This window comes from Lutra lutra, chromosome 9 (assembly GCF_902655055.1).
Source record: "Lutra lutra chromosome 9, mLutLut1.2, whole genome shotgun sequence".
Lineage (NCBI taxonomy): Eukaryota > Metazoa > Chordata > Mammalia > Carnivora > Mustelidae > Lutra > Lutra lutra.
The window spans coordinates 131998943-132025009 of record NC_062286.1 but is presented as its reverse complement, the minus strand read 5'-3'; the positions used below and the strand labels follow the sequence as shown (position 1 = coordinate 132025009).

The window sequence follows — 26067 nt, the reverse complement described above, 5'->3', positions numbered from 1 at the left end:
ATTCATTTGAGAGAGAAACAGAGAGCGCACAAGCACATGGAGGGGCAGAGGGAGACTCCCCGCTGAGCTGCGAGCCCAATGTGAGGCTCGATCCCAGGAGCTGGACATCAGGACCTGAGCTGAAGGCAGATGCTTAACCAGCTGAGCCACCCAGGTGCCCCACCACTTCACTTTTATGAAAGATCTACCTTAGTATCTATTTTCACTAACCAAAAAAGAAAAATCCAAAGGGGATTTTTGCTTTTACAAAAAAAGGTAGAAAAGTGAAAATAACATCGAGCATTTGCTTTGCAGCAAGCTGTTACAGAGGCAGCACGCGCCCCAGCAGCCAGAGTGGCACTGCCAAGCCCCTTCCCCAAGAACTCCACTCAGCATCTCAGCATTAAGCCACCAGAGCTTTGAACGGTGTCACTGAGCATCTGGGCTTTATCTCAATTCTGTGCACTGTCAGCAAGAGGTGTCTGTCCTAAGGTATCAGAAAAGCCTATGAGAGGTTATTTTTGGGGTGTGGGAATGCTCAACAACTTTTCCATAGAAATTAATGGTAACTGCCTCTCTGCTTTACACCATTTCGGCTTATGAAAGGTTTCACAGCAATGTCCTACTTTTAGATAGCAGGGAAATCTGTCTAAGTGCCTAAACTCTCTCACTTCTTCTTTGAATACAGTTGCCTGCTTTTTTCTGGACACTGATAGAGTGGTTTTTGAATCTGAAGAGTTACCTTGTTGAAGTGATCTCCAATCACATGCCATATCCGGGACCACTGCAGCCGGATCCGGTTCATGTTGTAGTACGATATCTCCACAATCTTCTGCAAGCTGAACATGCGGGGGTGGTGCGGGGAAGCCAGCTCGTCCATGGACACGGCGCACAGCCAGCGGACAAAGTCAACTACAGGCCAGACCCAACAACACATGCGAGGCTTCATTAGTAATGGCCAGACAGCCACAACATGAGGATTCTGTAGTTGTCACACGCGAGTGACAAATACATACCTATGGCATTTCCATCCAGTCTGGTAGATCCAGTAAAAATTCTAGGAAGATAATTTCAGACACAATAAAATAAAAGTTAGATTTGGAAGCTGCATTTCATTTTCAAACACTGAAGAAAAGGCAAAAAGGAAGCATTTCAGGTCTGGAACCTCCACTAAAATAAATGACTGAGGCATCAGAGGTACAAAACTGGTCAATGAACCTGGAACATAAATGCTTATAATGGTAGAAAGAAAAAGTGACCCATCAAAGGAGGAAGGGAGAGTAAACATAACATCATGTGCTGTCAAAACAGTGGGGGTGGGAGAGTGAGGACCTCCAAAAAGCTGCTCCTCCATAAGACAAAAAAAAAAAAAAACCCTAGCAAAAAAAAAGTTATCCAAACCCACTCTCTTTCAGGACTACACTGTGGAAATTACCAAAGGCTGGAAAAATGTTTGCTCAAGAAAAAAGGCTCAATCTTGGTATAAATAGAGACTATTATGGTGTTTTAGGCTAGCCTACTTCCATTACTGTCTTCTCGGCTCCACAGAAAGGCTGAAAACCAACAGCTTTGAAGTCACAGGAACTGTGAAACCAGTAACCTAGCTCCATAGGAGAGAAGAGAACAGTCCTAGAATTTCCCCCAAAACACCAGACTCAGAGAACTGACATTATTTGACCTGCCTGGCAGTACCCTGGAAACCCCCATTTTCAGGATTTGTCTTTGACTCAGACCTCTTTTGGTGCAAACAGCCTTTTCCCTGGGGCTTTTGTCAAAAGCAACCTGTAGTCACTACCTGAGGTGGCAGTTATAACCGGGACAAGCAAGGACCTGGCCAAAAACCTTAAAGGAAAAGCTGGGAATGAGACACCCACAGGAGGCTTTTATTCTTTTTAAAGATTTTATTTATTTACTTGAAAAAGAAAAAAGTGAGAGAGAGAAGAGCAAGGGAAAGGGACAGAGAGCGCACAGAGGGAGAGGGAGAAGCAGACTTTATTTGACACAGAGAGAGAAAGCGCAAAAGCAGGGGGAGGGGCAGAAGGAGAAGGAGAGTCCCCAGAGCAAGAAACCTGATGTGGGGCTCCATCCCAGGACCCTGAGGTCATGACCTTAGCTGAAAGCAAATGCTTAACGGACTGAGCCACCCAGGTGTATGGCAGAGCTTTTTAAAGCCTCCTGTGATAGGGGCTCCTGGGTAGCTCAGTCTGTTAAGCATCTGCCTTAAGCTCAGGTCATGACCTCAGAGTCCTGAGATCAAGTCCTGTGTTGGGCTCTTTGCTCAGTGGGGAGCCTGCTTCTCCCTCTGCCCTTCCCCTTGCTTATGTGCTTTCTCTCTTGGTCAAATAAATAAAATCTTAAAAAAAAAATCAGGAATTCTAGAGTTGAAACCTCTAAAACTGGAATGGAAAATTCCTGGAGGGGCTGAACATCAGTTCTGAGCAGACCTAAGAATTAGTGAACTTGAGGCGCCTGGGTGACTCAGTGGGTTAAAGCCTCTGCCTTCAGCTCAGGTCATGACCACAGGGTCATGGGATCGAGCCCCGCATCGGGCTCTCGCTCGGCGGGGAGCCTGCTTACCCCAGCCCGCCCCCCACGCCCCTGCCTGCTTCTCTGCCTACTTGTGATCTCTGTCAAATACATAAATAAAATCTTTTAAAAATTTTATTAAAAAAAAAAAAAAGAATTAGTGAACTTGAAGACGGGTTAAATGAGATTATGCAGTGTGAGGAACAGAAATAAAAAGGAATATTTAAGAAATGAAGAAAATGTCACAGACCTGTGAGACACTACCAAGTACACAGACATACACATAAGAGGGAGTCCTAAAAAAAGATGAAAGAGGCTAGAAGAACTTTTGAAGAAATCATGGCTAAAAACTCCCCAAATTTGGTGAAAAACAACAACCTACACATCTAAGAAGCTCAACAAATTTCAGTAAGATAAACTCAAACACTCAGACATATAATAATCAAAATGTTGAAAGCCACAGAGTGAGAGAATCTTGGAAGCAGCAAAAAAGCAGAGACTCACCACTGTGTAAGGGATCCTATAGAAAATTATCAGTTGATTTCTCATTACAAACCACAGAGGTCAAAGGCAGTGGGATATCAGATTCAAGGTGCGGAAATAAGACTACAAACCAAAAATTCTATGTACCAAAACCAACCTTCAAAAAATGAAGGAGTAACTAAAATATCCTGAGATAAACAAAATCTGAGATAATTCATTGCTAACTGAGCTGCCCTATAAGAAATATTAAACTAAGTTCTTCAGGTTGAAATCAAAGGAAAGATAATAAGTCAAAAGTATCTGAAGAAAGAAAGAACACTGGTAAAGATGCCTGGGGAACTATGTATTTTCTGTTTGTAATTCATTTTTATCTATCTGATTTGAGGATGGCAAAAGTAATTGTCAGTAATCTGTGTTGATGGGCAGGTATGTATAAATATGTAACTTATATGGAAACAGAAAGGAGAGGGCAGAGAATGGAGCTGTATAGGAGCCAAGATGTTTCATACTACTCAAGTTAAGTGGATGCTAACTCAAAGTCAAATGTTAAAGTTAAGATGTTATTAATCATGATCCCCAAAGCAATCAGTAAGAAAAACTCTGAAAAAACACAGTAAAAGAAACAAGGAAAATAAAATAATACACTAGAAAATTTCTTAACACCAATGAAAGCAGTGATACTGAAGGAATGGAGAAACAAAAAATGACACAACACATATTTATAAAAAAAGAAAAAGCACGGATCTAAATTCTACCCATCAACAATTGACTTATAATTAAATCTAAATAGATAAAACACTTTAATTCAAAGGAAGAGATTGATGGATGGACTAAAATAAACATGGTCCAATCATCTGTTGTCTAGAAACTCACTTTATTATTATTATTACTTTTTTTTTTTTTTAAAGTAAGCTCTACACCCAACGTGGGGCTTGAACTCATATCTCTGAGATCAAGAGTAGCATGCTCTACCGACTAAACCAGCCAGGTGCCCCCAGAGAGACTTGCTTTAGATTCGAAGACACAAACAGGCTGAAAATTAAGGAATAAAAAAGACACAGCTTATCAAAAAGTAACCAAAAGAGAACTGGGTGGTTGCACCAATATAAGACAAGAGATTGCAAAATCATTACTAGAGTGAAAGAACATTTTATAACATAAAACGTTTAATTTGTCAAGAAAACATACAAATACATATGCACCTAACAAGAAAGCCCCCAAATCACAAGGCACAACAGATAAAACCGCAAGGGAGAAATGGACAATTCAACAACGCCCAGAATCGGCAAGTCTATACAGAGAGAATGAAGATTAGTGGCCACAATTACCGGCAGGGGAGGAAATGGGCAGTGACTGATAATAAGTACAGGTTGCTGAAAATGCTAAGAAATTCAGTGATGGAATAGCTTCTCAGCCTTTTGGCTAAGACCAAGCATGAAATTTGATAGTGGTGCTGACCACACAACTCTGAGTATACGAAAACCCACAGAACTGTACACACATAAAGATTTATTTATTTGAGAGAGAGAAAGTGTATGCAAGAGAGCACATATGCATGAGGGGAGGGAGGGGCAAAGGAGAGGCAGAGGGAAGGAATCTCAAGCAGACTCCCTACGAGCATGATCTTATGACCCTGAGATCATGACCTGAGCTGAAATCAAGAGTTGGACGCTTAACTGGCTGAGCCACGCAGGCACCTCCTGAATTGTACATTTTAAAAGAATAAGTCTTTTGGTATATGAATTATATCTCAATTTAAAAAAATGTAATGGTACACAAAATGATGCTGGGATAATAGTATCCATGAACTGGCTAAGGCAGAGAAACAGAAAAGAAATAAGTGTGGTTGGGGCGCCTGGGTGGCTCAGTGGGTTAAGCCTCTGCCTTCGGCTCAGGTCATAATCCCAGGGTCCTGGGATCGAGTCCCCCATCGGGCTCTCTGCTCAGTAGGGAGCCTACTTCCTCCTCTCTTTCTGCCTGCCTCTCTGCCTGCCTGTGATCTCTGTCAAATAAGTAAATAAAATCTTTGGGGCGCCTGGGTGGCTCAGTGGGTTAAAGCCTCTGCCTTCGGCTCAGGTCATGATCCCAGGGTCCTGGGATCGAGCCCCGCATCAGGCTCTCTGCTCAGCAGGGAGCCTTCTTCCTCCTTTCTCTCTGCCTGCCTCTCTGCCTACTTGTGATCTCTGTCAATTAAATAAAATCTTAAAAAAAAAAAAAGAAAGAAAGAAGTGTGGTTAATGGAATAAACATTTTGTACTTTTAGCCTAAACCTAACTGAAAAATGTGAGGAAAAACCCATCAAAAGTATGTTACAGAAAGTACCTCTGTTGGCGAGAAGCAGGGAAGCAAAAGGAACAAGGTAATCAAAATACACTGATAAAGAGTTTAAAATACGAAGAGGACTGTTCTGAGAACAATACAAATTATGCCCCAATTCTATACTGCTATCATCTCAACAATGTCTATAATTATTTATTAACTTTTAAAGCTCATTTTAAAGATTTTATTTATTTATTTATTTGACAGAAAGAGAGAGAGGGAGAGAGAGATGGTAAGAGAGGGAACACAAGCAAGGGGCATGGGAGAGGGAGAAGCAGGCTCCCCCCGGAGCAGGGAGCCCGATGTGGGGCTCGATCCCAGGACCCTGGGATCATGACTGGAGCCAAATGCAGATGCTTAATGACTGAACCACCCAGGCGCCATAAAACTGCCTGTATTTAGTACTGTGGGAAAGGTCATGAACCACATGAGCAGCAGTGTACATGATTACTGAAGGGTACTTTTCAGTACTTTGTTCATTTTGGAAAATTCATATTTTAAATACTGGTATCTAATGAATGTCTTTAAATAAGAATACCTCTATTTCTTGTGAATGTTTAGTTTAAGGAAACAGGTATCATGGAAAGGTTCTAAGGAAAAAGAAATGCAAACTATGAATGTGGCCACCTCTCACTCATACACAGGCTTTACATCTTAAACCCTTCTTGAAATGTTTTAGAAGGTAATTTCTACTGAGGAAACAAGGTAATCTAAAACGAGCAAAAACACTTATTTTTAAAAAGGTCAGGAATTCAAATGAACATGAAGGTTATTAGTAGCTGTGGATCACGTGTGCCACTTCCTAGTTGGAGTGATCTAGAGCTCACAACACTTCCAAGAGTCAAACAGATTAAGAATCCATTAACCACACAGAGGATCTGCCAAGCTCCCAGACAGTCCAGCTTCACTGGAGAACAAAGTCATTACCTGTCTACAGCTACAACCACACTCTGCGAGCTGGTCTCGCCAACGGATTCCTGGAAGCTGGCCATCTGTCTTTTATCCACTCCACCGCTCACCAAGTTACCTGAAACACAATGCGCGAGATCAGAATCGCTTCACAGCCAAGGACTTGGATCAAAGAATTCTGTGGCATCAGTATGCAGAGACAAGAGCCGGAAGACAATGGTTTGCAGGCACAACACAACACAACAAAAACACCCTCAACTGATGACAGGATAAAATTAAACGTAGGCTTTGGCACTTGAAATACATCCTTATTCTTAAAATACGAGCTCCCTTGCTTGTACCAAACACCTCCCTTTCTTAATAGTCTTGCTCATTTTTACAGTGTCAAATGCCTACATTTAAGAGAACAAATACACAATTAAGCAGCACCAACTTAGAGCTTCTAGAAGATGGGATGGCCGATACCTGTTCAGCGTCCCATGCGCTTTCCAGGACCTCACTCTAGCCATCCCTGCACGCGACCTAAGCAGCAGCTGCTAGTACAGCCGCCCCCTTTCACACGGTCTGTGCTCTTAACCGCGACTCTGTACTATTCCAGTCAGTGTCCCTGGGACCTAGGAGCCTGCCCTCTGCCCTGAGACAGCCTGGGTTGGAAACCTGCCCCTGTCACTTCCTGCAGTGCAGTCACTTCAGCCCAGCGTCACCTTCTTCATTCACAAGATGAGGATGACAACAGTGCCAATCTCACTGCATGATTAAGAGGATTAAAGGAGTTAAAATGAGTAAACCAAGTGCTTAGAATGTGGCCAGGCACATTTGTTTGTCTTATTTGCTGTCAGAGCCCACCGACGGGAGCCTCTCGATTCAATGAGAAACCATTCTACCTTCCAGATAACGAACATGGAAGCGACGCTGCGTCTACTTGTCAAAATCTGGAGATACACACCCCCACTCCTCTAATACTAGGTACTGAAGCGGTAGCCTTTCTGAAGTAAATGGCTTCTCCCCCCAATATACTTAATATGCACAGAAAGAAAAGTAATGCACCCTGCTGATTTTGATAAAACAGGCATTTACTCAACAGTTTAATCACAGTTAAGAGAGCCAAAGCAGCACTTCCACGTCCACTAATAAACATACTGTCAGCGGGCACACAAGGAAGAGCTGGTTTGCGAGACAGTCCTGCGAGACAGGAAGCATTTCATTCTGGTTAACTTGTGACTCCGCGACGGCCAGCCGTGGGGCCTGGTGTCTTACCAAGGCCAAGGCCCATGAACTCTTCTCCCGCCAATGTGTGGCCCTTCAGGCTCCCTTCTCTTTCACGCCCAGATCCAGACAGGTAGCGCGTTTTCACCCCGGTTCCTATCAGCTGAGCGAGCTCCAGCTGGCTGATACACTTCAAGATCTAATGAAAAGGACATCAGGCATGAAGAAGTGAGTTCCTGTTTCCGGCCTGCAAAGGTCACTGCAATCTTAGTCATTCGAGAGCTCTTTGAAACACACGGCTTTTTAGGTGAGAATGAAATCTGAGGGTCCTAGGGTGGTTTTCCTAATCCTGGCGAGGCAACCCACTGACTACAGGCCTGGAAGACAGACTTCACTATCTTTTTTTTAAACTGTTAAAAAGTAGAAGAGAAAATGACCAAAGGAAAAGTGGGTATGATGCAGGTATGCCATAGAGATGTTTAATTATACAAATGTCATAAGCGCTCGAGAAAGAGAGAAAAGCTGTCTGACTGGAGCAGGGCATCCCACCCACTGTGCTCCCCAGTAAGTCGCCATCTGGTCTACTCAGCCCCCCTTGTCCCTTCTCTATTCCACCCCTCAGATGCAAACACTAGCCTCCCGGCTGCTCCGTTCACTTGACACGTCTTTTCCTACCCCCAAAGCCTTTATACTTGCTGTTCCTTATGCTCTTCCCCGCGGCTCACTCCCGCTTAGATTCCCAGCTCAGACATGTGTCCCCGAGACCTCCCTGGACTGCCCCGAGATTGCACGCACACCCTCTCTACTACCACTCCCTGGCCACAATATTTCTCCCCCCTTAGCCCTTACCACTTTTGGCCTTATGCCATATATTTGCTTGCTCTCGGCCTTAAGTACCAACAGGGCGTCAATGCTGTTTTGTTCACTGCTGAATCCCCAGCATTTAAAATAGCTGGTGATTATTACTCGGTTAACTGAGTGAATCAGAACATGTCCCGGAATGGGTGTGCAGTTGAAAAAGTATTGTAGCTTCCGGGCCCACGGGGTGGTTCTAGGGTGGAGAAGACATACCTGCACACAAGCCTTTTCTCAACGGGAGTTTATCTGAAGAAAGAGACATGGGTCTTGACTTCTACTGGAGGAAAAAATTGCCAGAAACTTTCCGAGGGACAGCATGGAGGTCTCCAGGTAAACCCTTCCTAAGGGATTTTCATGGGAACTTCTGACTAAAGCTGGGTTTTGCCTTTCATGCTGACGTTACGACCTGATCTCAGAGCATGGGAGTCCACTATACCACTGAGTACTGCTTGGTACTGAGAAAGGTACTTAATTCTACCAGAGCCGTGCCCTGATTGCTCCACATATGATGATCCTACTAAATTATTACCAATAAACTCATATTAACTCCCTCCCTTTTCCAGAAGCTGAGGATGGCCAGCGTCTCAAGTATGTCGACAACTGCAGCCAAGGACTTCTTGGCTCCAGCCCGATTTCTGACCATCAAATAGGTGGTAATTCATTTTAACATTTCCGGGTGCTGCTATATCCTTGGCAACCAGCAGGAACCCTGCTGAGATCGTGCCTCTGAGGTTAAAAAAAGTTCTGTGAGAGAAAGCAGCTATTTACTCATTCAGTACGTCCTGCGACTCCTCAGAAAACAGGAAATTACTTCTTAAAAACAAAACAAAGCAACAACAACAACAACAACAAAATGGCTCCTGGCTGGTTCAGTTGGTGGAACATGTGATTCTTGATCTTGGGGTCCTGAGTCTGACCCCCACCCTGGGCACAGAGATAACTTAAAGAACAAAAACAAAAACCGAAACCCAACCAACCATCCCTCCCTACCCCTGCCCTACCCCACCTTTTCTAATATGGAAAACTCCAAGGGTGCGATGGAAGAAGGAAAGGCTGGGTGAAAGGGGACAAAGGAACATGCCGTGATGAGCGGGAGGGGGAGGGCCAACACCTACCGAGTCCTCACCACCTGCCAAATGCAGTTCTGGGCCCTGGACAGGACCTCCTTTCACCTTATGGCAACCCCACGAAGGTGCAGCCCGCATGGGACCTGTATACCACACAGGCAGGCAGAGCTGCAAACCCACACCGGACCGCAGCAGTCCAGCCTTCCCCCTTAAGGACTTGACCCCATGGGGGAGGAGGCAGTCACGTCCCCTCTAGGTGCCCATAGTCCCCACCACTCTGCACACTCACCTCTACTCTTACAGTTTTTCTCTCTAAAGCAAGAAGAAGCAATATGTGCAGACACCAGAGAAATCAGGTAATGTAATTTAAGGGAAAAAAGCAGAAAATAAATCTGCATAATTCTATCACTTGGGATTTTTAACACTCTTCCTTATCCTTTTCAGGTATGATTAGGAAAAAGATCAGGCCCCCAGGGACATTATGAGCTCCCAGGAGGAGCCCAAGGGCTTGGGGCAGTGGAAGGAAATCTGTTGCAAAAGCAAACTCCTGCCAACCGGAGCTGGTGGCAGGGGCGGGGTGGGGTGGGGTGGTTGCACTCTTGTGACATGGAAGCATCTGAACGCACCCACCACGGGCCCAGAAGCTAACTTTCAGAGACGTGAGGTATTTGTGGATAAAGGAAAACCCAGAGTTAAAGCGAGACTCTAGTTGCAGAACTGGAACCGACCCAAGACAGAAGATGGACACTGAATGAGAGGAATGTTGGGAGTTCTCCTAACTAACAAAAGGCATTGACCAGGGTTTCAAAGGAAATGCACCTCGTGCCAGGAGTTCCCAAGGTAGTTGCCATCGGTGTGCGCCACTGTTATGAGTGTCTTTATGGTGTCGATGTTTTTCTGCTTCATTTCTGTGATGCTGGAGCTGGCCGTCAGCAGGGAGAAGCGAGCAAGAGCCTGAACATAAGCATCTCGTTCCAGCTGCAACAGAAACCCAACCAGGAGAGCGTGCTGAGATGCCACCCTTAGCATGCCAGCTGGCACGTCCACGCGCCTGTGTGTGCACGGGGCTCCTGATACCGTCTGTACACACAGCAACGTGCCAGTTCTTCCGTGCTGGCGTCTTCCTGCTACCCAACATCCCTGTGCGCCACATGGCTGAAAGCTGGCTCTCTCCTTTGCACCTGACCTCAGATTTAAAAGTTCCATGTTCCCTTCCCTCTGGAGGGAGTAGGAGAGGAATCTGTTGAATATTAAGAGTGCCACATACACTCTAGTTTCTCCAACAACCCTGCAAGGTAGGCCTATTTCCTCAACTCTACAGAAAAGGGACCAAGGGTGTCTTAGAGAGGAGTTGGCTGGGCCAATGTCATGTAGCTAAAGAAGCAGCAGGGCTAGGTTTTGCAAGCCAGACTGTCTGATGTCCAAGCCTGGGAGCTTGGTACAGAAGAAAATGTCTAACTGTAAAATACACAGGAATAGAACATTCGAGTTTTTCAAAATAAATGGGTGCAAGTTCTTACTTCGGAAATGATGGGTGGGACTGACAGCCTCTTAACTGGTAAGTTTGAGAACTGTACTCAAATTCTCAAATGATTAGTTGTTTGAATTTTTTCAAGATGCAAAGGTTTACAGACATACTCATTTTGTAGTAAATTGTTTCCCCAAGAGAAGACTTGGAAATGAAGGGCATTATAATAAAAACTGATCTTAAAAGGAAAAGTAATATTTTAGCACAAGGGCAGGCTAATTAGGCAGGCGGATAGGAAGTCTGTTTTGTCGAATCCAATCAAGTGGCTTAGACCCCACCTACCCACTGAGGAGGGTTACAATCCAAATCTCCAGTTTTCCCCCTAATGAGCCTGTTGTCAAGCATAAATCTGTGGGCTTCTTCTCAGCAGGCATGAGTAGGTAGTTTGCTGAGACTTTTTGGCTAATTGGAAGTGTCTGATAGTTTCTAAGTTTTGCCAAATCTGAAAGAACACAGCCCACCAGGCTCTCTGGAGCCTTGCTAACTTCCACCCACCTGCATTCCAAAGATGCAGGCAATCCGGATTGCACATCGGATGCCCTCCAAACACAGGGAGGCCACCTCCGTATCATCACAGTTCTGCAATCCGATGCTATAGGCTGCCAACAGCGGCGTCCACACCAGCTGAAAGGAAGTGAGGGTTCTGTCATGTCTAGGGTTTCAGCACGGAGAAAGCACTCAGAGGCGACGCTGTTAGTTATGAACACAGCCAGCACGCCAAGTTCACTGCTATTTTGATTTCAATCTACGCCGTTCACAATATAAAATGATTCCTCAACTGTTGTCAGAGGTATCACTACAGATACACTCCTCACTACACGTATGGTTCAAAAGGAAGGAAGAGAAATACGTGGGGAGTGTGCCACCACCACGTCTACGTGCATTCGTGGCAGACATCACTCATCAACAGGTGAGCCCACTCCCTGAGAAGTCTACTCAGGGCAGGAGAACGGTTCTCGCACAGTGTATTGGGCAGGCAGTGCCCGTTAGGCTGGCACACAGAATAAAACCTACACACAACTCATACTCTATAGTTTTTTGAACAGCTCCTAATTCAAATTATTTAGACTTTAGTTTTCCTCCAATTTTCTTGTGAATGCCCTGGAAATAAAAGGTTCACAAGAATCTAGAAGTGCTCAACTAACAGGATATTGACAGCTACTACAAAAATACCTTAGAGAAAAATTACGCCTTATGTCTATAAGGCACGTATCTGTTCTAGACTTTAAAAAAAGAGACACTTCAGGATATTGTCTTTTTACCTCCAACTAGTTTCATCTGGTAAACTCACCCGGAGGCCACGGAGGTGAGAGATCAAAATGAAACTATCTCTTTACCCCGAATGACTCTTAATTCATTTAGTCCCCGCCCAGCAGCCCTGACAGCAACCCTGTGCTTGTCCCCATTTTACAGATGAGGAACACAGAGAGAGGCTGAGTAAGGTGACCAAGGTCACAGAGCTACAAGGTGGCAAAGGCAGGATGCAAACCAGCCATTCTGACTGTGGGGCCCATGCTGGCACACTCCCCACACCATCAAAGGGCTTCTGGGAAGGATTCGAGTTGCTGTTCAGACAGAAGCACCCAGACCTGACCTTTCCTCTCCTCCACCTCTTCACCATTACAGAGTCACTGGTTGGCTTCTAGCCCGCTCCCTGCAGAGTCAGGCCGAGCCACGTCCTGGCTTCTCAGGATACTCACTTTGAACATCGGGCGGACATGGTCCAAGTGAGTGGCACTGGTGAACGGGGCCTTGGCGTGGCTCACGGCCTCCATCAGCGCTTTGGCCGTTCTGGCCATCTGCTCCATCTCCAGGTTGTACAGCAGCCGTCTCTGTTTTTCACTAGCTACGCCTACAGAGAAATGAGAGTCTAATAGCAGCTGCTGATACCCACTGAGCGCTCGCTGTGGGCTAGGCATGGTTTTAAAAGATTTACAATGGTTAAGTCACAAATCTTCCTGAGCCCCTCCATGTGTTCCCAACAGTACCGTTTTACTGAAGGGGGAAATGAGGCACAGAAAGGCTCAGCTCCTTGACCAGGGACACACACCCAGTAAGGAGTGGAGGTGGGACTTGACCCCAGCCAGTGTGGCTCTGCAGCCTGTGCTCTCAGTCTCTCCGCTTTGCTGAAGCCAAGAGTGTCACGGGCCTTCCCCCATAGAATTCTCAAGGTTGGCACCATCACCACTGGCATTAAAGCAGTTTTAAGAACACTGAGTGGGATAATTTAGCTCTCGGATTACTCATTTTAAATACCTTCTTGTAGCTAATCACAAATCTAGCAAGATGATTATGAGAAAATCAACATAATCACACTGATTTAAACACATTAACTATTCAGATATCCAGATATGCAAATTAATCATCAGGGGACTTAATCATGCGATCTGATACACTTAAACATTAGGATTAATAGGAATAATTTGTCAGTAGACCTTACTCTGCTTAGCAGATTTGGTTGCGATCGTATGCTCCTTTGTTTCTTTCATGGCAATTTTCTTGCCTTCTATTTCTTCATAGATGCTCGAGAGATATTCTTCCGGGAGATCTTTGCTATCGTTGATACCCCGATTCATTTTAATGTATTGTTCTTTTGTCATTTTATTTTTTACCTGAAATTTAAAAAAATTAAAAGCCATTCAGAAAACATCCAATGGCCCAAATAAAACTCATTTAGCTACTACATCGTATCAATCGTTAAAATATTTTACCTGAGGGCTGTGCAAGTCGGTGGTTAGCATGATAATTGAGTACGCTAGGACATATGCAGTGTCAGCACTAGCAAACAGGGTTTGCCTGGAAGAGAAGGTTCCAGATGTAAGAACATGCACTGGGAAGAGGCTAATGGAGACACGCTGCACTGAAAACAGGCCGACTGTTCCAGTGTTGCCAAACTAGTCAAGAGTGTTCATGCTTTTAGCACCACTGAAGAGTAACTAATGTCCTTAAGTATAGAAAAAGCTAATTAAGAAATTGTGTCAGGTTTTAGGTTTCTTTGAACAAAGCAGTTTTAAGTCAAGTTTTATTATTATTTTTTTAAGATTTTATTTATTTGACAGACAGAGATCACAAGTAGGCAGAGAGGCAGGCAGAGAGAGAGGCTGGGGAAGCAGGCTCCCTGCTGAGCAGAGAGCCCGACGAGGGGCTTGATCCCAGGACCCCGGGACCATGACCTGAGCAGAAGGCAGAGGCTTTAACCCACTGAGCCACCCAGGTGCCTGCCCCTTAAGTCAAGTTTTATTTTTATTATTTTTTTTAAAAGATTTTATTTATTTATTTGACAGAGATCACAAGTAGGCAGAGAGAGAGAGAGAGAGAGGAGGAGGCAGGCTTCCCGCTAAGCAGAGAGCCTGATGCGGGGCTCGATCCCAGGACCCTGGGATCATGACTGGAGCCAAAGGCAGAGGCTTTAACCCACTGAGCCACCCAGGCGCCTCTTAAGTCAAGTTTTAAAGAAGATTCTCAAGGTACAGCCAGAACCCTGGGTTAGGGTGTGGCAAGCGAGGCACCCAGAGACAAAATGCAGAGACCCTCACTCTGACCATGATGGTGAGGCCCCCGGACAGTCTGCACCCTTGTGCTTCACCTGCCTCACCCTGGTCCTATTCCTGAGAGCATCTACTTTGTGCTGGGCCCTGGGGAGAAAAGAGGATAAAAACTGCTGTTCATGGCACCTGGCCGGCTCAGTCAGTAGAGTGTGTGACTCTTGATCCTGTGCTTTGTAGGTTCAAGCCCCATACTGGGAGCAGGTATTACTTAAAAAAAAAAAAAAAGAGAGAGAGAGAGAGAGTGAAAACTGCTGTTCAGTTATTCATTATTTACAGCTTACATTACCCACTGCAATACTGAACAGCAGAAATTTGAAGAAAAATATTTATCTTGTTCTACATAATATGCTGGTGAAGTCTGACTTTTTTTGCCTAGACAGGAAAAGATACAAATGTGTGGCTACACAGCCTCGAAATATGTGGATCTAAAGCTACAAAAACTGGTCTGTCCAAACCATCCTAGGAAGGAAAGGGAGAAACTCTGAAGAACGTAACAAAAGGTCTGAATTCTCACATGAAACAATCTAACATGTTTAGCCATTGAGAGAAACAGACCAAGGTCCCCAGAACTTCTCCTCTGCCTTCACAGCACATTCTAACATCTACTGGGCCAGTGACCAGATGCTGCCCCTGCTGACCATGCATCTAATGGGAACAGCTCACTGTGCACCTGGAGGAGCAGAACCAATTAATATGAAAACCAAGTTGACCGGGGAGGCAAACTGTTATTAAAAATTTCCACATCAGGGGGCGCCTGGGTGGCTCAGTGGGTTAAAGCCTCTGCCTTCGGCTCAGGTCATGATCCCAGAGTCCTGGGATGGAGCCCCGCATCAGGCTCTCTGCTCAGCAGGGAGCCTGCTTCCCCCTCTCTCTCTGCCTGCCTCTCTGCCTACCTGTGATCTCTGTCAAATAAATAAATAAAATCTTAAAAAAAAAAAAATTTCCACATCGGGGCACCTGGGTGGCTCAGAGGGTTAAGCCTCTGCCTTCGGCTCAAGTCATGATCTCAGGGTCCTGGGATCGAGCCCCACATCGGCTCTCTGCTCAGTGGGGAGCCTCTTCCCCCCACCCCCTGTCTGCCTCTCTGCCTACTTGTAATCTCTGTCAAATAAATAAATAAAATCTTTAAAAAAAAAAAAATTTCCACATCATGTTCGCAGTACACTCAGACACTCTTCACTTCATGCCTAGGGGAAAGAGTGTGAGCTTTTGAGTCAGACAATCCATATTCAACCCTGCTCTGCTACTTAACCAGCTGATTAACTCTGGTGGGTTACTCAATCTCCCAGAACCTCAGTTTCCACTCCAAAAAAATGGACACACCACTCCCAGGCTTACCATTAGTTAAATGAAATGTATGTAAAACCCATGGCATGGCTGACATACAGGAAATACATTTTTTTGTTTTTTGTTTGAGGATTTATTTCGTTTAGACAGAGAGAGCATGTGCATGCACACGCATAGGGGAGGAGGGCCAAAAGGAGGAATAGTCTTTTTTTTTTTTTTTTTTTAAAGACTTTCTTTATTTATCTGACAGAGAGAGATCACAAGTAGGCAGAGAGGCAGGCAGAGAGAGAGGAGGAAGCAGGCTCCCTGCTGAGCAGAGAGTCCGATGCGGGGCTCGATCCCAGGACCCTGAGATCATGACCTGAGCCGAAGGCAGTGGCCCAACCCACTGAGCCACCCAGGCGCCCCAAGGAGGAATAGTCTTAAGCAGACTTCCCGCTGAGTACAGAGCCTGACACGTGGCTTGATCGCATGAACCTGAGACTACAACCTGTGTTGAAACCAAGAGTCAGATGCTCAATTTACTGTGCCACTCAGGTGTCCCAGGGGATGTCTAATAAAGGTTAGCTCTCTTTTTAATTTCCACTTCCTACAAAAACATGGGATGCCTGGGTGGCTCAGTCGGTTAGACATCTGCCTTCAGCTCAGGTCATGATCCCGGGGTCCTGGGATCGAGTCCCGCATTGGACTCCATGCTCGGCAAGGAGCCTGCTTCTCCCTCTGCCTGCTGCTGCCTTGCTTGTGCTCGCTCACTCTCACTCTCTGACAAATAAAATATTAAACAAACAAACAAGCAAACAAAAAACATGATGTACCCACCAAAAGAGGACCTAAGATGAAATCATGCACTTAGGCGGGTTTTATTATATTATTATGTAGCCATTTCTGGAAACTGTTCATCAGTATCTAACCAAAGAAAAACCCAAATCCTTGAGATCTACCCCACAGGTTAAATCAAGGAGCTGTTCTTAATTAAGAAAGAGGTGCCCAAGGGCCTCTTCTCAACTCATAAAATTACTCTTATCAAGATAGCATGGGCTCTACCTGTATGAACATGGACAAGTTACTTAGCCTCTCTGATTCTCAATTGCCTTGACTGCAGAAAGGGGACACAACAGAAGCTGTGAGATCTTACCTGAGATAATCCCTCAGCAGTGTCAGGCACATTGTAACAGAAAATTTACTTGTTTGGTGCAGATTTAGAACGATTAAACTCAACTCCCAACCAAATTAAGATCAGTGCTCTGAGGTAGGCAAAAAGATGACATGGAAAGGACATCGACACAGTGCTCACCCCTGGTTGCATTCTATGTATCTCGCAGCAAATTTCTCCATTAATCGATCAATCTTCTGGGCTTCCCCAGGCAGACGGAAACCTTCTAGAAATGTCCGCAGGGCTGAGACAAATTCCTTTTCGCAGAAGTCAAGTTGATCCACATAGGCATACATCACTTCCTTGTTGAACCTTGTGCTGTCTCCCAGAAAATCACCTACTTGGGTCTGAAACATATACACCCACTCATGTCTAGAAACTGTCATATGTGAACCAACAGTAAAACACACTTCAGACAGAGTGAGGAGGCAGAACGTACTGCTCTCAACACTGAGAAGAGGCTGGCCTGCTAGAAAAGCTGAGACTCCAAGCCTGCCCACCCACCCACCCATTCCAGGCTCGGTCTATCCTGTCTCAGAATAGGAGGCGGCGGCACAGGAGACGTAAAGATGAAAGAATGATGGGACACACTCAGGAGGGAGGTTAGCTGCAGACAGGCAGCCAGAAGTTTCTAGCAGTCAAGGGACACTTCAAGCTCTGACACTGTTCTAGCAAGTACACAACAGGCTCTTAGGAGCTTTTCGCGATGCTGGCCGAAGGAGTAAGTAGGACTGCTATGACCGGGGTGTGGACAATAGCCACTGCACTCGGCGTCAACCAGGCTTTAGGTTAAAGCTAGGGAGCATCTCGGAATCACCTGATAAAACCAACACGCAAGTGTCCAACCCCCAGCCTTACAGAATCAAGGCGCTCCTCCTGATGCAGGAATTGGGCAATGTCTTCAACTGATGTTCCCAGCATGCCTTGCTCCTGGAGAAACTGGATGCCTCTCTTGGGTTTCTTGTTGAAACTGTTTCAGGAAGAGACAGGACATGGGTTACTTATTTCAAAATCTGGAGGACAGAAAAAGCTAGCCTTTGAGGCATGAACAAGTCATCAGCTATCAGCTCAGGAAGGTCCTATATGTCTTGCCAGCTTCTCTGAATTTCACCTTCAGTTTCTGACCTAGCTACAGCAGAGTCTGATGGCCATCCGCAAACATCTGTTCACCTCCTTTCCAACACTAACAGAGCTCTAGATGTTCACCCAGGCACACAACGCCCCAGATTAAAAGCTACATTTTCCTGCCTTAAAAAAAATTACACTTAACTCCCAACCAAACTAAGATCAGTGCTCTTGAGGTAGGTATCAGTGCTCTAAGGAAGTGTTTTCATACTTCCTTAAAGTATGGCCACGTGGGGCACCTGGGTGGCTCAGTGGGTTAAGCCTCTGCCTTCTGCTCAGGTCATGATCTCAGGGTCCTGGGATCGAGCCCCACATCGGGCTCTCTGCTCAGCAGTGAGCCTGCTTCCTCCTCTCTCTGCCTGCCTCTCTGCCTACTTGTGATCTCTCTCTCTCTGTCAAATAAATAAATAAAAATTAAAAAAAAAAAAAAAAAGGTATGGCCACGTGATAAAGTTCTGGCCTGTGATGTTTGAGCAGAAATGGTAATGGGTACTTCTAGGCAGGATCCTTAGTAACAAAGCTGGCTTCGCTGGGAGGTATATTCCTTTTGTACTTTCCCCTTTATTCGTTAGTGTAGGTGTGATGGCTGGTGCTCTAGCAATCACCTTAGACCATGAGGCAATGCTGAAAGTGAAAACCGTGTTAAGGATGGTGAAAGAGAGGGGCTCCTGGCTGGCTCAGCTGGTTAAGCCTCTGATTCTTGATTTTGGCTCAGGTCACAATTCTAGGATGAGACTGAGCCCCGTGTCGGGCTCTCTGCTGGGTGTGGAGCGTGCTTAAGATTCTCTCTCTCTGCCCTCCAATGCTTTAAAAAAAAAAAGGATGGCAAAGGAGGAAAACATAAACAGTCTGGATCTTTGATGTCCCTGAGAGCCAGTATAACAGCCCTAGACCATCTGTGTTGGGATTTCCTTTAACAGGGCTTAAGTACTGTTTGTATTTCCTGTTAAAGGTAGGCATACTCCACTATGGATAAGTTCAATGTGCTATTTACCAGGTCCTGCACTGGAGGACGCTATGTGCTGGGGCGAGAGACACGCAGGAAGGACATGGATCAGGTGCGAGCAAGAGCAGCCTGCAGACAGGCGGCTACAGAAGGCCTCCTTGAGGAAGAGAGGTTTTGCCAAGCCTGAGGGAGGAAAAAGACCCAGGAGTGCTCCAAGCAGAGGGCACTATGGTGAGAGGAGCTCAAGGTGTTCAAGGGACTGAAGTGCACAGTGTGACTCGGGTACTGGCAGGAGATGAGGTCAGTGGGGTAGGGGGTTGGGGGTGGAGGCCAGATCAGGCTATGATGAGGAGAGGGAAACCTGGAATGATTTTTGGCGGTGGAGTGATAGGACCCGATTTAAGTTTTTAAAAGATTAGCTCCTGCGGGGAGACTAGACTGGGGGTGATAAAGGGCTGGGGAGAGTAGAAATGAGATCAACACTTCAATTAATAAGTACTGTAACATAGCTTTTAAAACAAACTGAATTTACTAAGTCAACTAATCATTAAGAAGTTGGACAGGATATGAGACTGAGTTTACATATTTCTGTGTGTAAAAGACTGGAAAGAGGGGCACCTGGGTGGCTTAGTGGGTTAAAGCCTCTGCCTTCGGCTCAGGTCATGATCTCAGGGTCCTGGGATCGAGCCCCACATCCAGCTCTCTGCTCAGCGGGGAGCCTGCTTCACCCTCTCTCTCTGCCTGCCTCTCTGCCTACTTGTGATCTCTGTCTGTGACAAATGAATAAATAAAATCTTAAAAAAAAAAAAAAAGACTGGAAAGAAACACATTAAGATTTACTAATACCTGTAATGATGATGCGCTTATGAGAGAATGTCATTTTTCCAAGATACACAACTGAGGTATTATGATGAGAGCAGATTACTTTCAAATGGTTCAGAAAAAATTATACATAGATAACACTAATATGGCAAGAGTTCATTCTTCTGTATGTTGGAACTGTTCATAAGATATAGTTGGAAAAAAGTTACCAATGGTGATTTCCTTTAGGTAATAATTACATGAGTGATTAAACATACTTGCTTCATACTTTATTTTCTAAATTGGTTTAATTTCTTGCATTAGGTAAAATAAAAATAAAAAGACCAGGCATCAACTATACAAAGCTATTAAATTCTAATCTCAAACTGCCTCTCCTTCTCCCACTCTCTCACTCTGGCTGGCTCAGTCTGGCTTGGCTGCAAGTGCCAGCCCTGGCCTTTTGTAACAGTCCTTCCCCTAGTGGAGTCAGTCCCAGGTTCCCAGAGAAGATGTGGCTTTGTCAGAGGCCCCAAGAGATTCGGCTGGAGTAGCAGCCATACTCACAGCTCGATGCCATGTTCAATAATCTCCTTTTGTTGTTTGATGACCTCAAATTGCTCCGGATCATCCTGGACAGCCATCTGGGTCCCCGTGGACTCCATGGACGTCACACTGCTCCGTCTTGCCATGTCAAGGCCTTTCCCATCCCCCAGTTCCTGATCTGTGGGCCTCTCCTGACCTGCAATGACATAAGAGCAAAGGGAACCAAATCAACAGATGGGACACAGACACACCTGAGCTCAGGTCGGGCTCTCTGGTTCCCTTTTCCAGACCTGTAACGATAAAGTTTGTCCTTTAAGAGTCATGAGCATGAAACCTTGACATCACTCAAAAATTTACTTTTTTGTGGGACTTGATGAGCTAATTCTAAAATTCACACGAAAGAACAGAAGTGTAAAAACCATCAGGACACTTGAAGAACAATGAATAGGAAGACCTGCCTTAACAGGTATCAGACTCACTAAGGAACTCAAGGCATCTGAAAAGTGTGGTATTGGTGCAAGAACAGACAAATCCATAGAATGGAACAGAAAATTCAGAAACAGACTCACACGGGGAAATCTGGCATATCATAAAGGTGGTGCTTCAAGGTGGTGAGAGAAGAAGAGACTAAAAAAAATCAGAACTGTTTCTCCATTTGGGAATATGACATCAGAGCACAACTCATACTGTTCTCCCCAAATTCCAGATGAATTAAAAAGCGGAAGCTTTAAGGCATTCAGCAAACTACAGAGTTTTGCTAATTTTAAGACAGTAACACAAAGATGACTTTCCCAACAGTCCTATTGTGAATGGAGGTAATGGTGCGGCAAGCCCTCTCACCGAGGCTGGTCTGGTGGTTGGGATTCACATACAGGTCTTTGCTCCATTCCACCATGCACTTGAGAATGGACACGAGGCACTCCAAACCTTTCTTCCTCAGACTGAGCTCCTGAAGGACAGAAGGGACATGGCACAGAGACTTAACAGATAAACTGAGTGCAGAAATCTACAGGACTATTAGGGAGTTCTGGGACAATACCAAGATAATCACTGACAGTCAGTGCTATTAAGCAGAGAACCTAAGGAAAAGTTAACAGGTGACCTAAGTATTAAGGGCTCATTGCAAAAACCCTGAAAATCTCTAAAGCTGTTCATTACAAATACCTTAGTAGAAAAACAGGAGATGTGTGCTTTCCTAAAAGGAACAGTGTTATCTGGAATTTTTTTTTTTTTTTAAATGTAAACGTCTATGCCCAACACTGGGCTTGAACTCACGACTCCAAGATCAAGAGCTGCATGCTCTCGGCGCCTGGGTGGCTCAGTGGGGTAGGCCTCTACCTTCGGCTAGGGTCATGATCTCAGGGTCCTGGGATCGAGCCCCACATCAGGCTCTCTGCTTGGTGGGGAGCCTGCTTCACACTGCCCCCCCCCTGCCTGCCTCTCTGCCTACTTGTGATCTCTCTGTCAAATAAATAAAATCTTAAAAAAAAAAAAAAAAAAGAAGAGTTGCATCCTCTACCTACTGAGCCATCCAGGTGCCCCAAGTGTTATCTGCATTTTTGAAAGGAAGATATTCACTGCTTATATAATTTTAAAAACACCTGTCACTTTCCTTTTTAATAAACCAATAGGGTTGAGTCACCTGAGTGGCACGGTTGGTTAAGCACCCAACGGTTGGTTTCAGCTCAGGTCCTGATCTCGGGGTCATGAGATACAGTCCCACATCAGGCTCAGCGCTCAGTACAGAGTCTCCTTGGGATTCTCTTCCTCCCTCTTGCTCCCCCTCTGCCCCTTCCTCCCCTTGCGCATATGCACATGTGTACACTCTCAAATAAATATAGATTTTAACCAGTAACACCCCCCCCAAAAAAAAGAGAAAAGAATTTTCCATCATGCAACAAATGAGTGATTCTGGACACATTCTTCCTCTTCAAACACTCACAAATGCATTACATTTTAAGGCTTGCTCTACAAATAAAAATACTAATTTTTTAAAAAGTAGCATTTCTTAAAAAATTGAACATGGATCACAGATAATCTAAAGAAATGCAAATATTTTCTACTCAAAACAGCACTTATGGTGGCACAGATCTCTCTGTGAATCTAATGACAGCCACGGACCTTCTAGGGAAAATGGCCATCCACCAAAATTCTACACATAATGCCAGGCAGCTCACAGACCTTCTGACCAGTTCCTTCAGAAACCTTAGCTTAAGATCCTCTTCTCTGTGTGGGCACTCTAATGAGGCAACTGGATAAGAGACAATTTCCTTTGCCTTACTGGAGCCTAGGAGCCTGTTTTCATACAAGCTTTGGAAAGGTGACTGAGTGAACTGACTTCCTACAGGTCTCGGCTCAAATGTCACCTTCTCAGAAAGACTACCTCTGTGACCCCGTTAAAAATGACAGCACCGGGGCGCCTGGGTGGCTCAGTGGGTTAAGCCGCTGCCTTCGGCTCAGGTCATGATCCCAGGTCCTGGGTTCGAGCCCCACATCGGGCTTTCTGCTCAGCAGGGAGCCTGCTTCTTCCTCTCTCTCTGCCTGCCTCTCTGCTTACTTGTGATTTCTCTCTGTCAAATAAATAAATAAAATCTTAAAAAAAAAAAAATGACAGCACCATATCTAGCCCTCCTTTATCGTGCTTTATTCTTCTCTGTGGCTTACTCCTCTGTTACTGACCACAGCAGTTGTATACATTCATGGGCACTGCATTTTGCTCACTGCTGTGGTCTAGCACCAAGGACAGTGCCAGCCTGGCACACAGTGGCGCTCAATAAACGTTTATGGAGATGAATGCACTTTATTATTATTTTTCTCAAATGGATCCTTAAAAATAAAAATCCACGCTAGGCATGGAGCCTATCACAGGGTATGAACTCACGACCTTCAGATCAAGACCTGAGCCAATAAGAATCAGACCCCTAATCGAATGAGCCACCCAGACACCGTGAAGCAAATGCACTTTTAAGTTTAAGCAGCTGCTTTCTGCTCAGGTCATGATCCCAGGTTCTGGGAATGGAGCCCTGCATCAGGCTTCCATGCTCAGCAGGGAGTCTGCTCCTCCCTCTCCCTCTGACCCTCCCCCTGCTTGTGCTCCTGTTCTCTCAAATGAATAAATAATCTTAAAACACACACACACAGACACACACACACACATATGAATGGGTGTTTTCAGTGTTTTTACCTGCAGAGGAGTCATTCCTAGCTCGTGTCCACTTCTTCCCTGAGCGATTTTGGATAAGTCATTCACAAGGCGCTCAAAAATGTTAGCAGCATTTAAATCACAGTCGTAGTTGACATAAATATCTACAACACACTGGGCGTCTTGGAAAATAACACAGAGGTATTAGAAATTATGATCCAACAGACACAGCAGTTACATTTTCTTATTAAATTAGATTCTTTCGGGGCACCTGGGTGGCTCAGTGGATTAAAGCCTCTGCCTTCGGCTCAGGTCATGATCTCAGGATCCTGGGATCGAGCCCCGCATAGGGCTCCCTGCTCAATGGGGAGTCTGCTTCTCCCTCTCTCTCTGCCCCTCTCTCCCCCTGCTTGTGCTTGCGCTCTCTCTCTCTCTCTAATAAATAAATAAAATCTTTAAAAAAAAAATTAGATTCTTTCTTCAAAACTGCTTCCCAGTGAATCACTGACTCAGGTAGACACGAATCCCTCAGGAAATGTGTGTCAGATGTACTACATGCCTGAGGAGGCCCTCTTCTGTCACCTGCCTCGGCACTCACTGACTCTCGAGCAGCTTACTCTGCCTCTCCAAAGCTCTCTTCCTCATAAGAAAGGGAAAACAATTGTCTGATCCACCTCTTAAAGTTGTGTCACTTGTGGAATTATGTCTGATGACAGACAAGTGGGAGGCTTGGTAACCAGCCACACAACTGTATGGTGATAAGGGAAATCCGAATTGACCTTGGGATTCAATCAAGGGCTGGCAGCACTAACACCTTGGACCCTGTGACTGACAAAGTGTTCAGTTTGTAGGTGGAGTGACCATGTATCCTGGTTTTGCAGGAGCAGGGGGCTTCCCAGGGTGTGGGACTTTCTGTGCGAAGACCACAAGGTCCGGGTCAACCAGACGGAGCTGGTCATCCTCTAAAGGAGAAGAGGAGTGGGACTAGATGTCCCACTAATGGTTAGCATTAGGCTTTCAGGTGAGGCTTTCCCAGCACAACATTAAAACTCTAAAAGCAGGAGGTAAAGGTCTCAATCTGGATTTTGGAAAAGCATTTCTGGATAAGTCAATGGATGAGCACCCTCAGAGTGAAAATACCTGCACAGATCCTTGTCAAAGTCTGAATGACCATCCACCTGTGCTCAAAAGAACTTGTTGATGTTTCTAAAATGTTCAGGAAAATCTCTTTGAAAAAGACCTACATGACACAGAGACAAAGGGGACACCAATTAATACCGTTTAAATTGGGGCTCAAAAACCCCAAAGGCTGTAGTGGACCAGGCAGCTCCAACGAGGGAGGGAGCCTGGGGAGAAGTAAAGGAGCAGCGCGTACACACACACACACACACACACACACACAGAGCGCGCACGCACTGCTGAGGCACGTCGGAACCCTGGCCTCCCGGGGGAACAGCTAGCCGGGCAGGACCACAGCAACCGGAGGATGGAGCCCCACTAGAGCAGCCCCTCAGCAACCAGCAAGAGCTGTCAGGCCAAGACGAGGACTAGCCTTATGGTTTTGAGAGAAACCAGAGATCTGGATCTGTAAAATGAAAGTGACCTCCCAATTTGCCAACTAAATCAGATTACTTCAAACAATGTACAGGCTAAACACACATGTTCAGGGGACTGAGACTAGCCCTTGGGTCATTCGATTTAAACTTTGGGTTAAAATGAAAGGCACCTCAGCCATCAAAAGAAATGAAATCTTGCCATTTGCAACGACGTGGATGGAACTAGAGGGTATTATGCTGAGTGAAGTAAGTCAATCGGAGAAAGACAACTATCATATGATCTCCCTGTGATGCAACATGGGGAGGTTGGGGGGTAGAAAAGAAAAAATGAAAGAAGATGGGATCGGGAGGGAGACAAACCACAAAAGACTCAATCTCAAAAAATAGACTGAGGGTTGCTGGGGGGAGGAGGGTCGGGAGAAGGGGGGTGGGGATATGGACATTGGGGAGGGTATGCGCTATGGTTTGAGTGCTGTGAAATGTGTAAACCTGGCGATTCACAGACCTGTACCCCTGGGGATAAAAATACATTATATGTTTATAAAAAAATTAAAAAATTAATTAAAAAAAAAAAAGAAAGGCACCTAACATCTGGGGGCAGGAACTTTTAGGAAAAGGTAGTCTCTCACTCTGGGGTGCCAGCAAGTGGACCGTGTAAGTCTAGTTCCTGATGACTATGTCACCAGGATTTAACTCTTTGTGTATAAACACTATACAAAAAAAGAAACAAAACAAAACAAAAAGAACCCCCCAAATCATTGTGTAGTCCATACCTCTATTTGCATTTTCAAGTGCATTTTGAAGTTTGAAAGAAGAGTAAGAAAAATGGCAAGAGAGAGTTCAAAGACATCAGGCACTGAAGAGACGCCATTTTTGGACAACGCCACGCAAAGATACTGCTTGATCGCGTTGATGAACATCTCGTGAGTCCTGAAGACCGGGCCAGCGTTCTGCAGGACGGACAGGAGCAGCTGCAGGGAAACCACTTTGGAGCGCAGCTCGTGGGATCTGGCAAAGGGAAATATGGCGACAGTGCTAGAAGATTCCATTTTAAAGAGTGCATTTCTTGAGAAGGCCTCACTCCTCTACCA

At 45.3% G+C, this 26067-nt stretch overlaps 1 protein-coding gene across 1 annotated transcript in view; it reads right to left on the bottom strand.

Annotated features, from left to right (window-relative positions):
- The window catches only part of ARFGEF2 (ADP ribosylation factor guanine nucleotide exchange factor 2), a 103832-nt gene that overhangs the window by 36893 nt on the left and 40872 nt on the right, over window positions 1-26067 (bottom strand). The window contains exons 10-25 of the mRNA XM_047746019.1: window positions 25750-25984; window positions 24561-24660; window positions 23463-23602; window positions 21119-21227; window positions 20300-20474; window positions 17722-17833; window positions 17005-17210; window positions 13587-13671; window positions 13316-13487; window positions 12576-12727; window positions 11371-11499; window positions 10167-10325; window positions 7474-7621; window positions 6235-6334; window positions 996-1036; window positions 722-891 (exon numbers count right to left, since the gene is read on the bottom strand). Coding sequence (XP_047601975.1) covers window positions 722-891; window positions 996-1036; window positions 6235-6334; window positions 7474-7621; window positions 10167-10325; window positions 11371-11499; window positions 12576-12727; window positions 13316-13487; window positions 13587-13671; window positions 17005-17210; window positions 17722-17833; window positions 20300-20474; window positions 21119-21227; window positions 23463-23602; window positions 24561-24660; window positions 25750-25984 — 2233 coding nt within the window. The remainder of the gene's footprint in view (window positions 1-721; window positions 892-995; window positions 1037-6234; window positions 6335-7473; window positions 7622-10166; window positions 10326-11370; window positions 11500-12575; window positions 12728-13315; window positions 13488-13586; window positions 13672-17004; window positions 17211-17721; window positions 17834-20299; window positions 20475-21118; window positions 21228-23462; window positions 23603-24560; window positions 24661-25749; window positions 25985-26067) is intronic.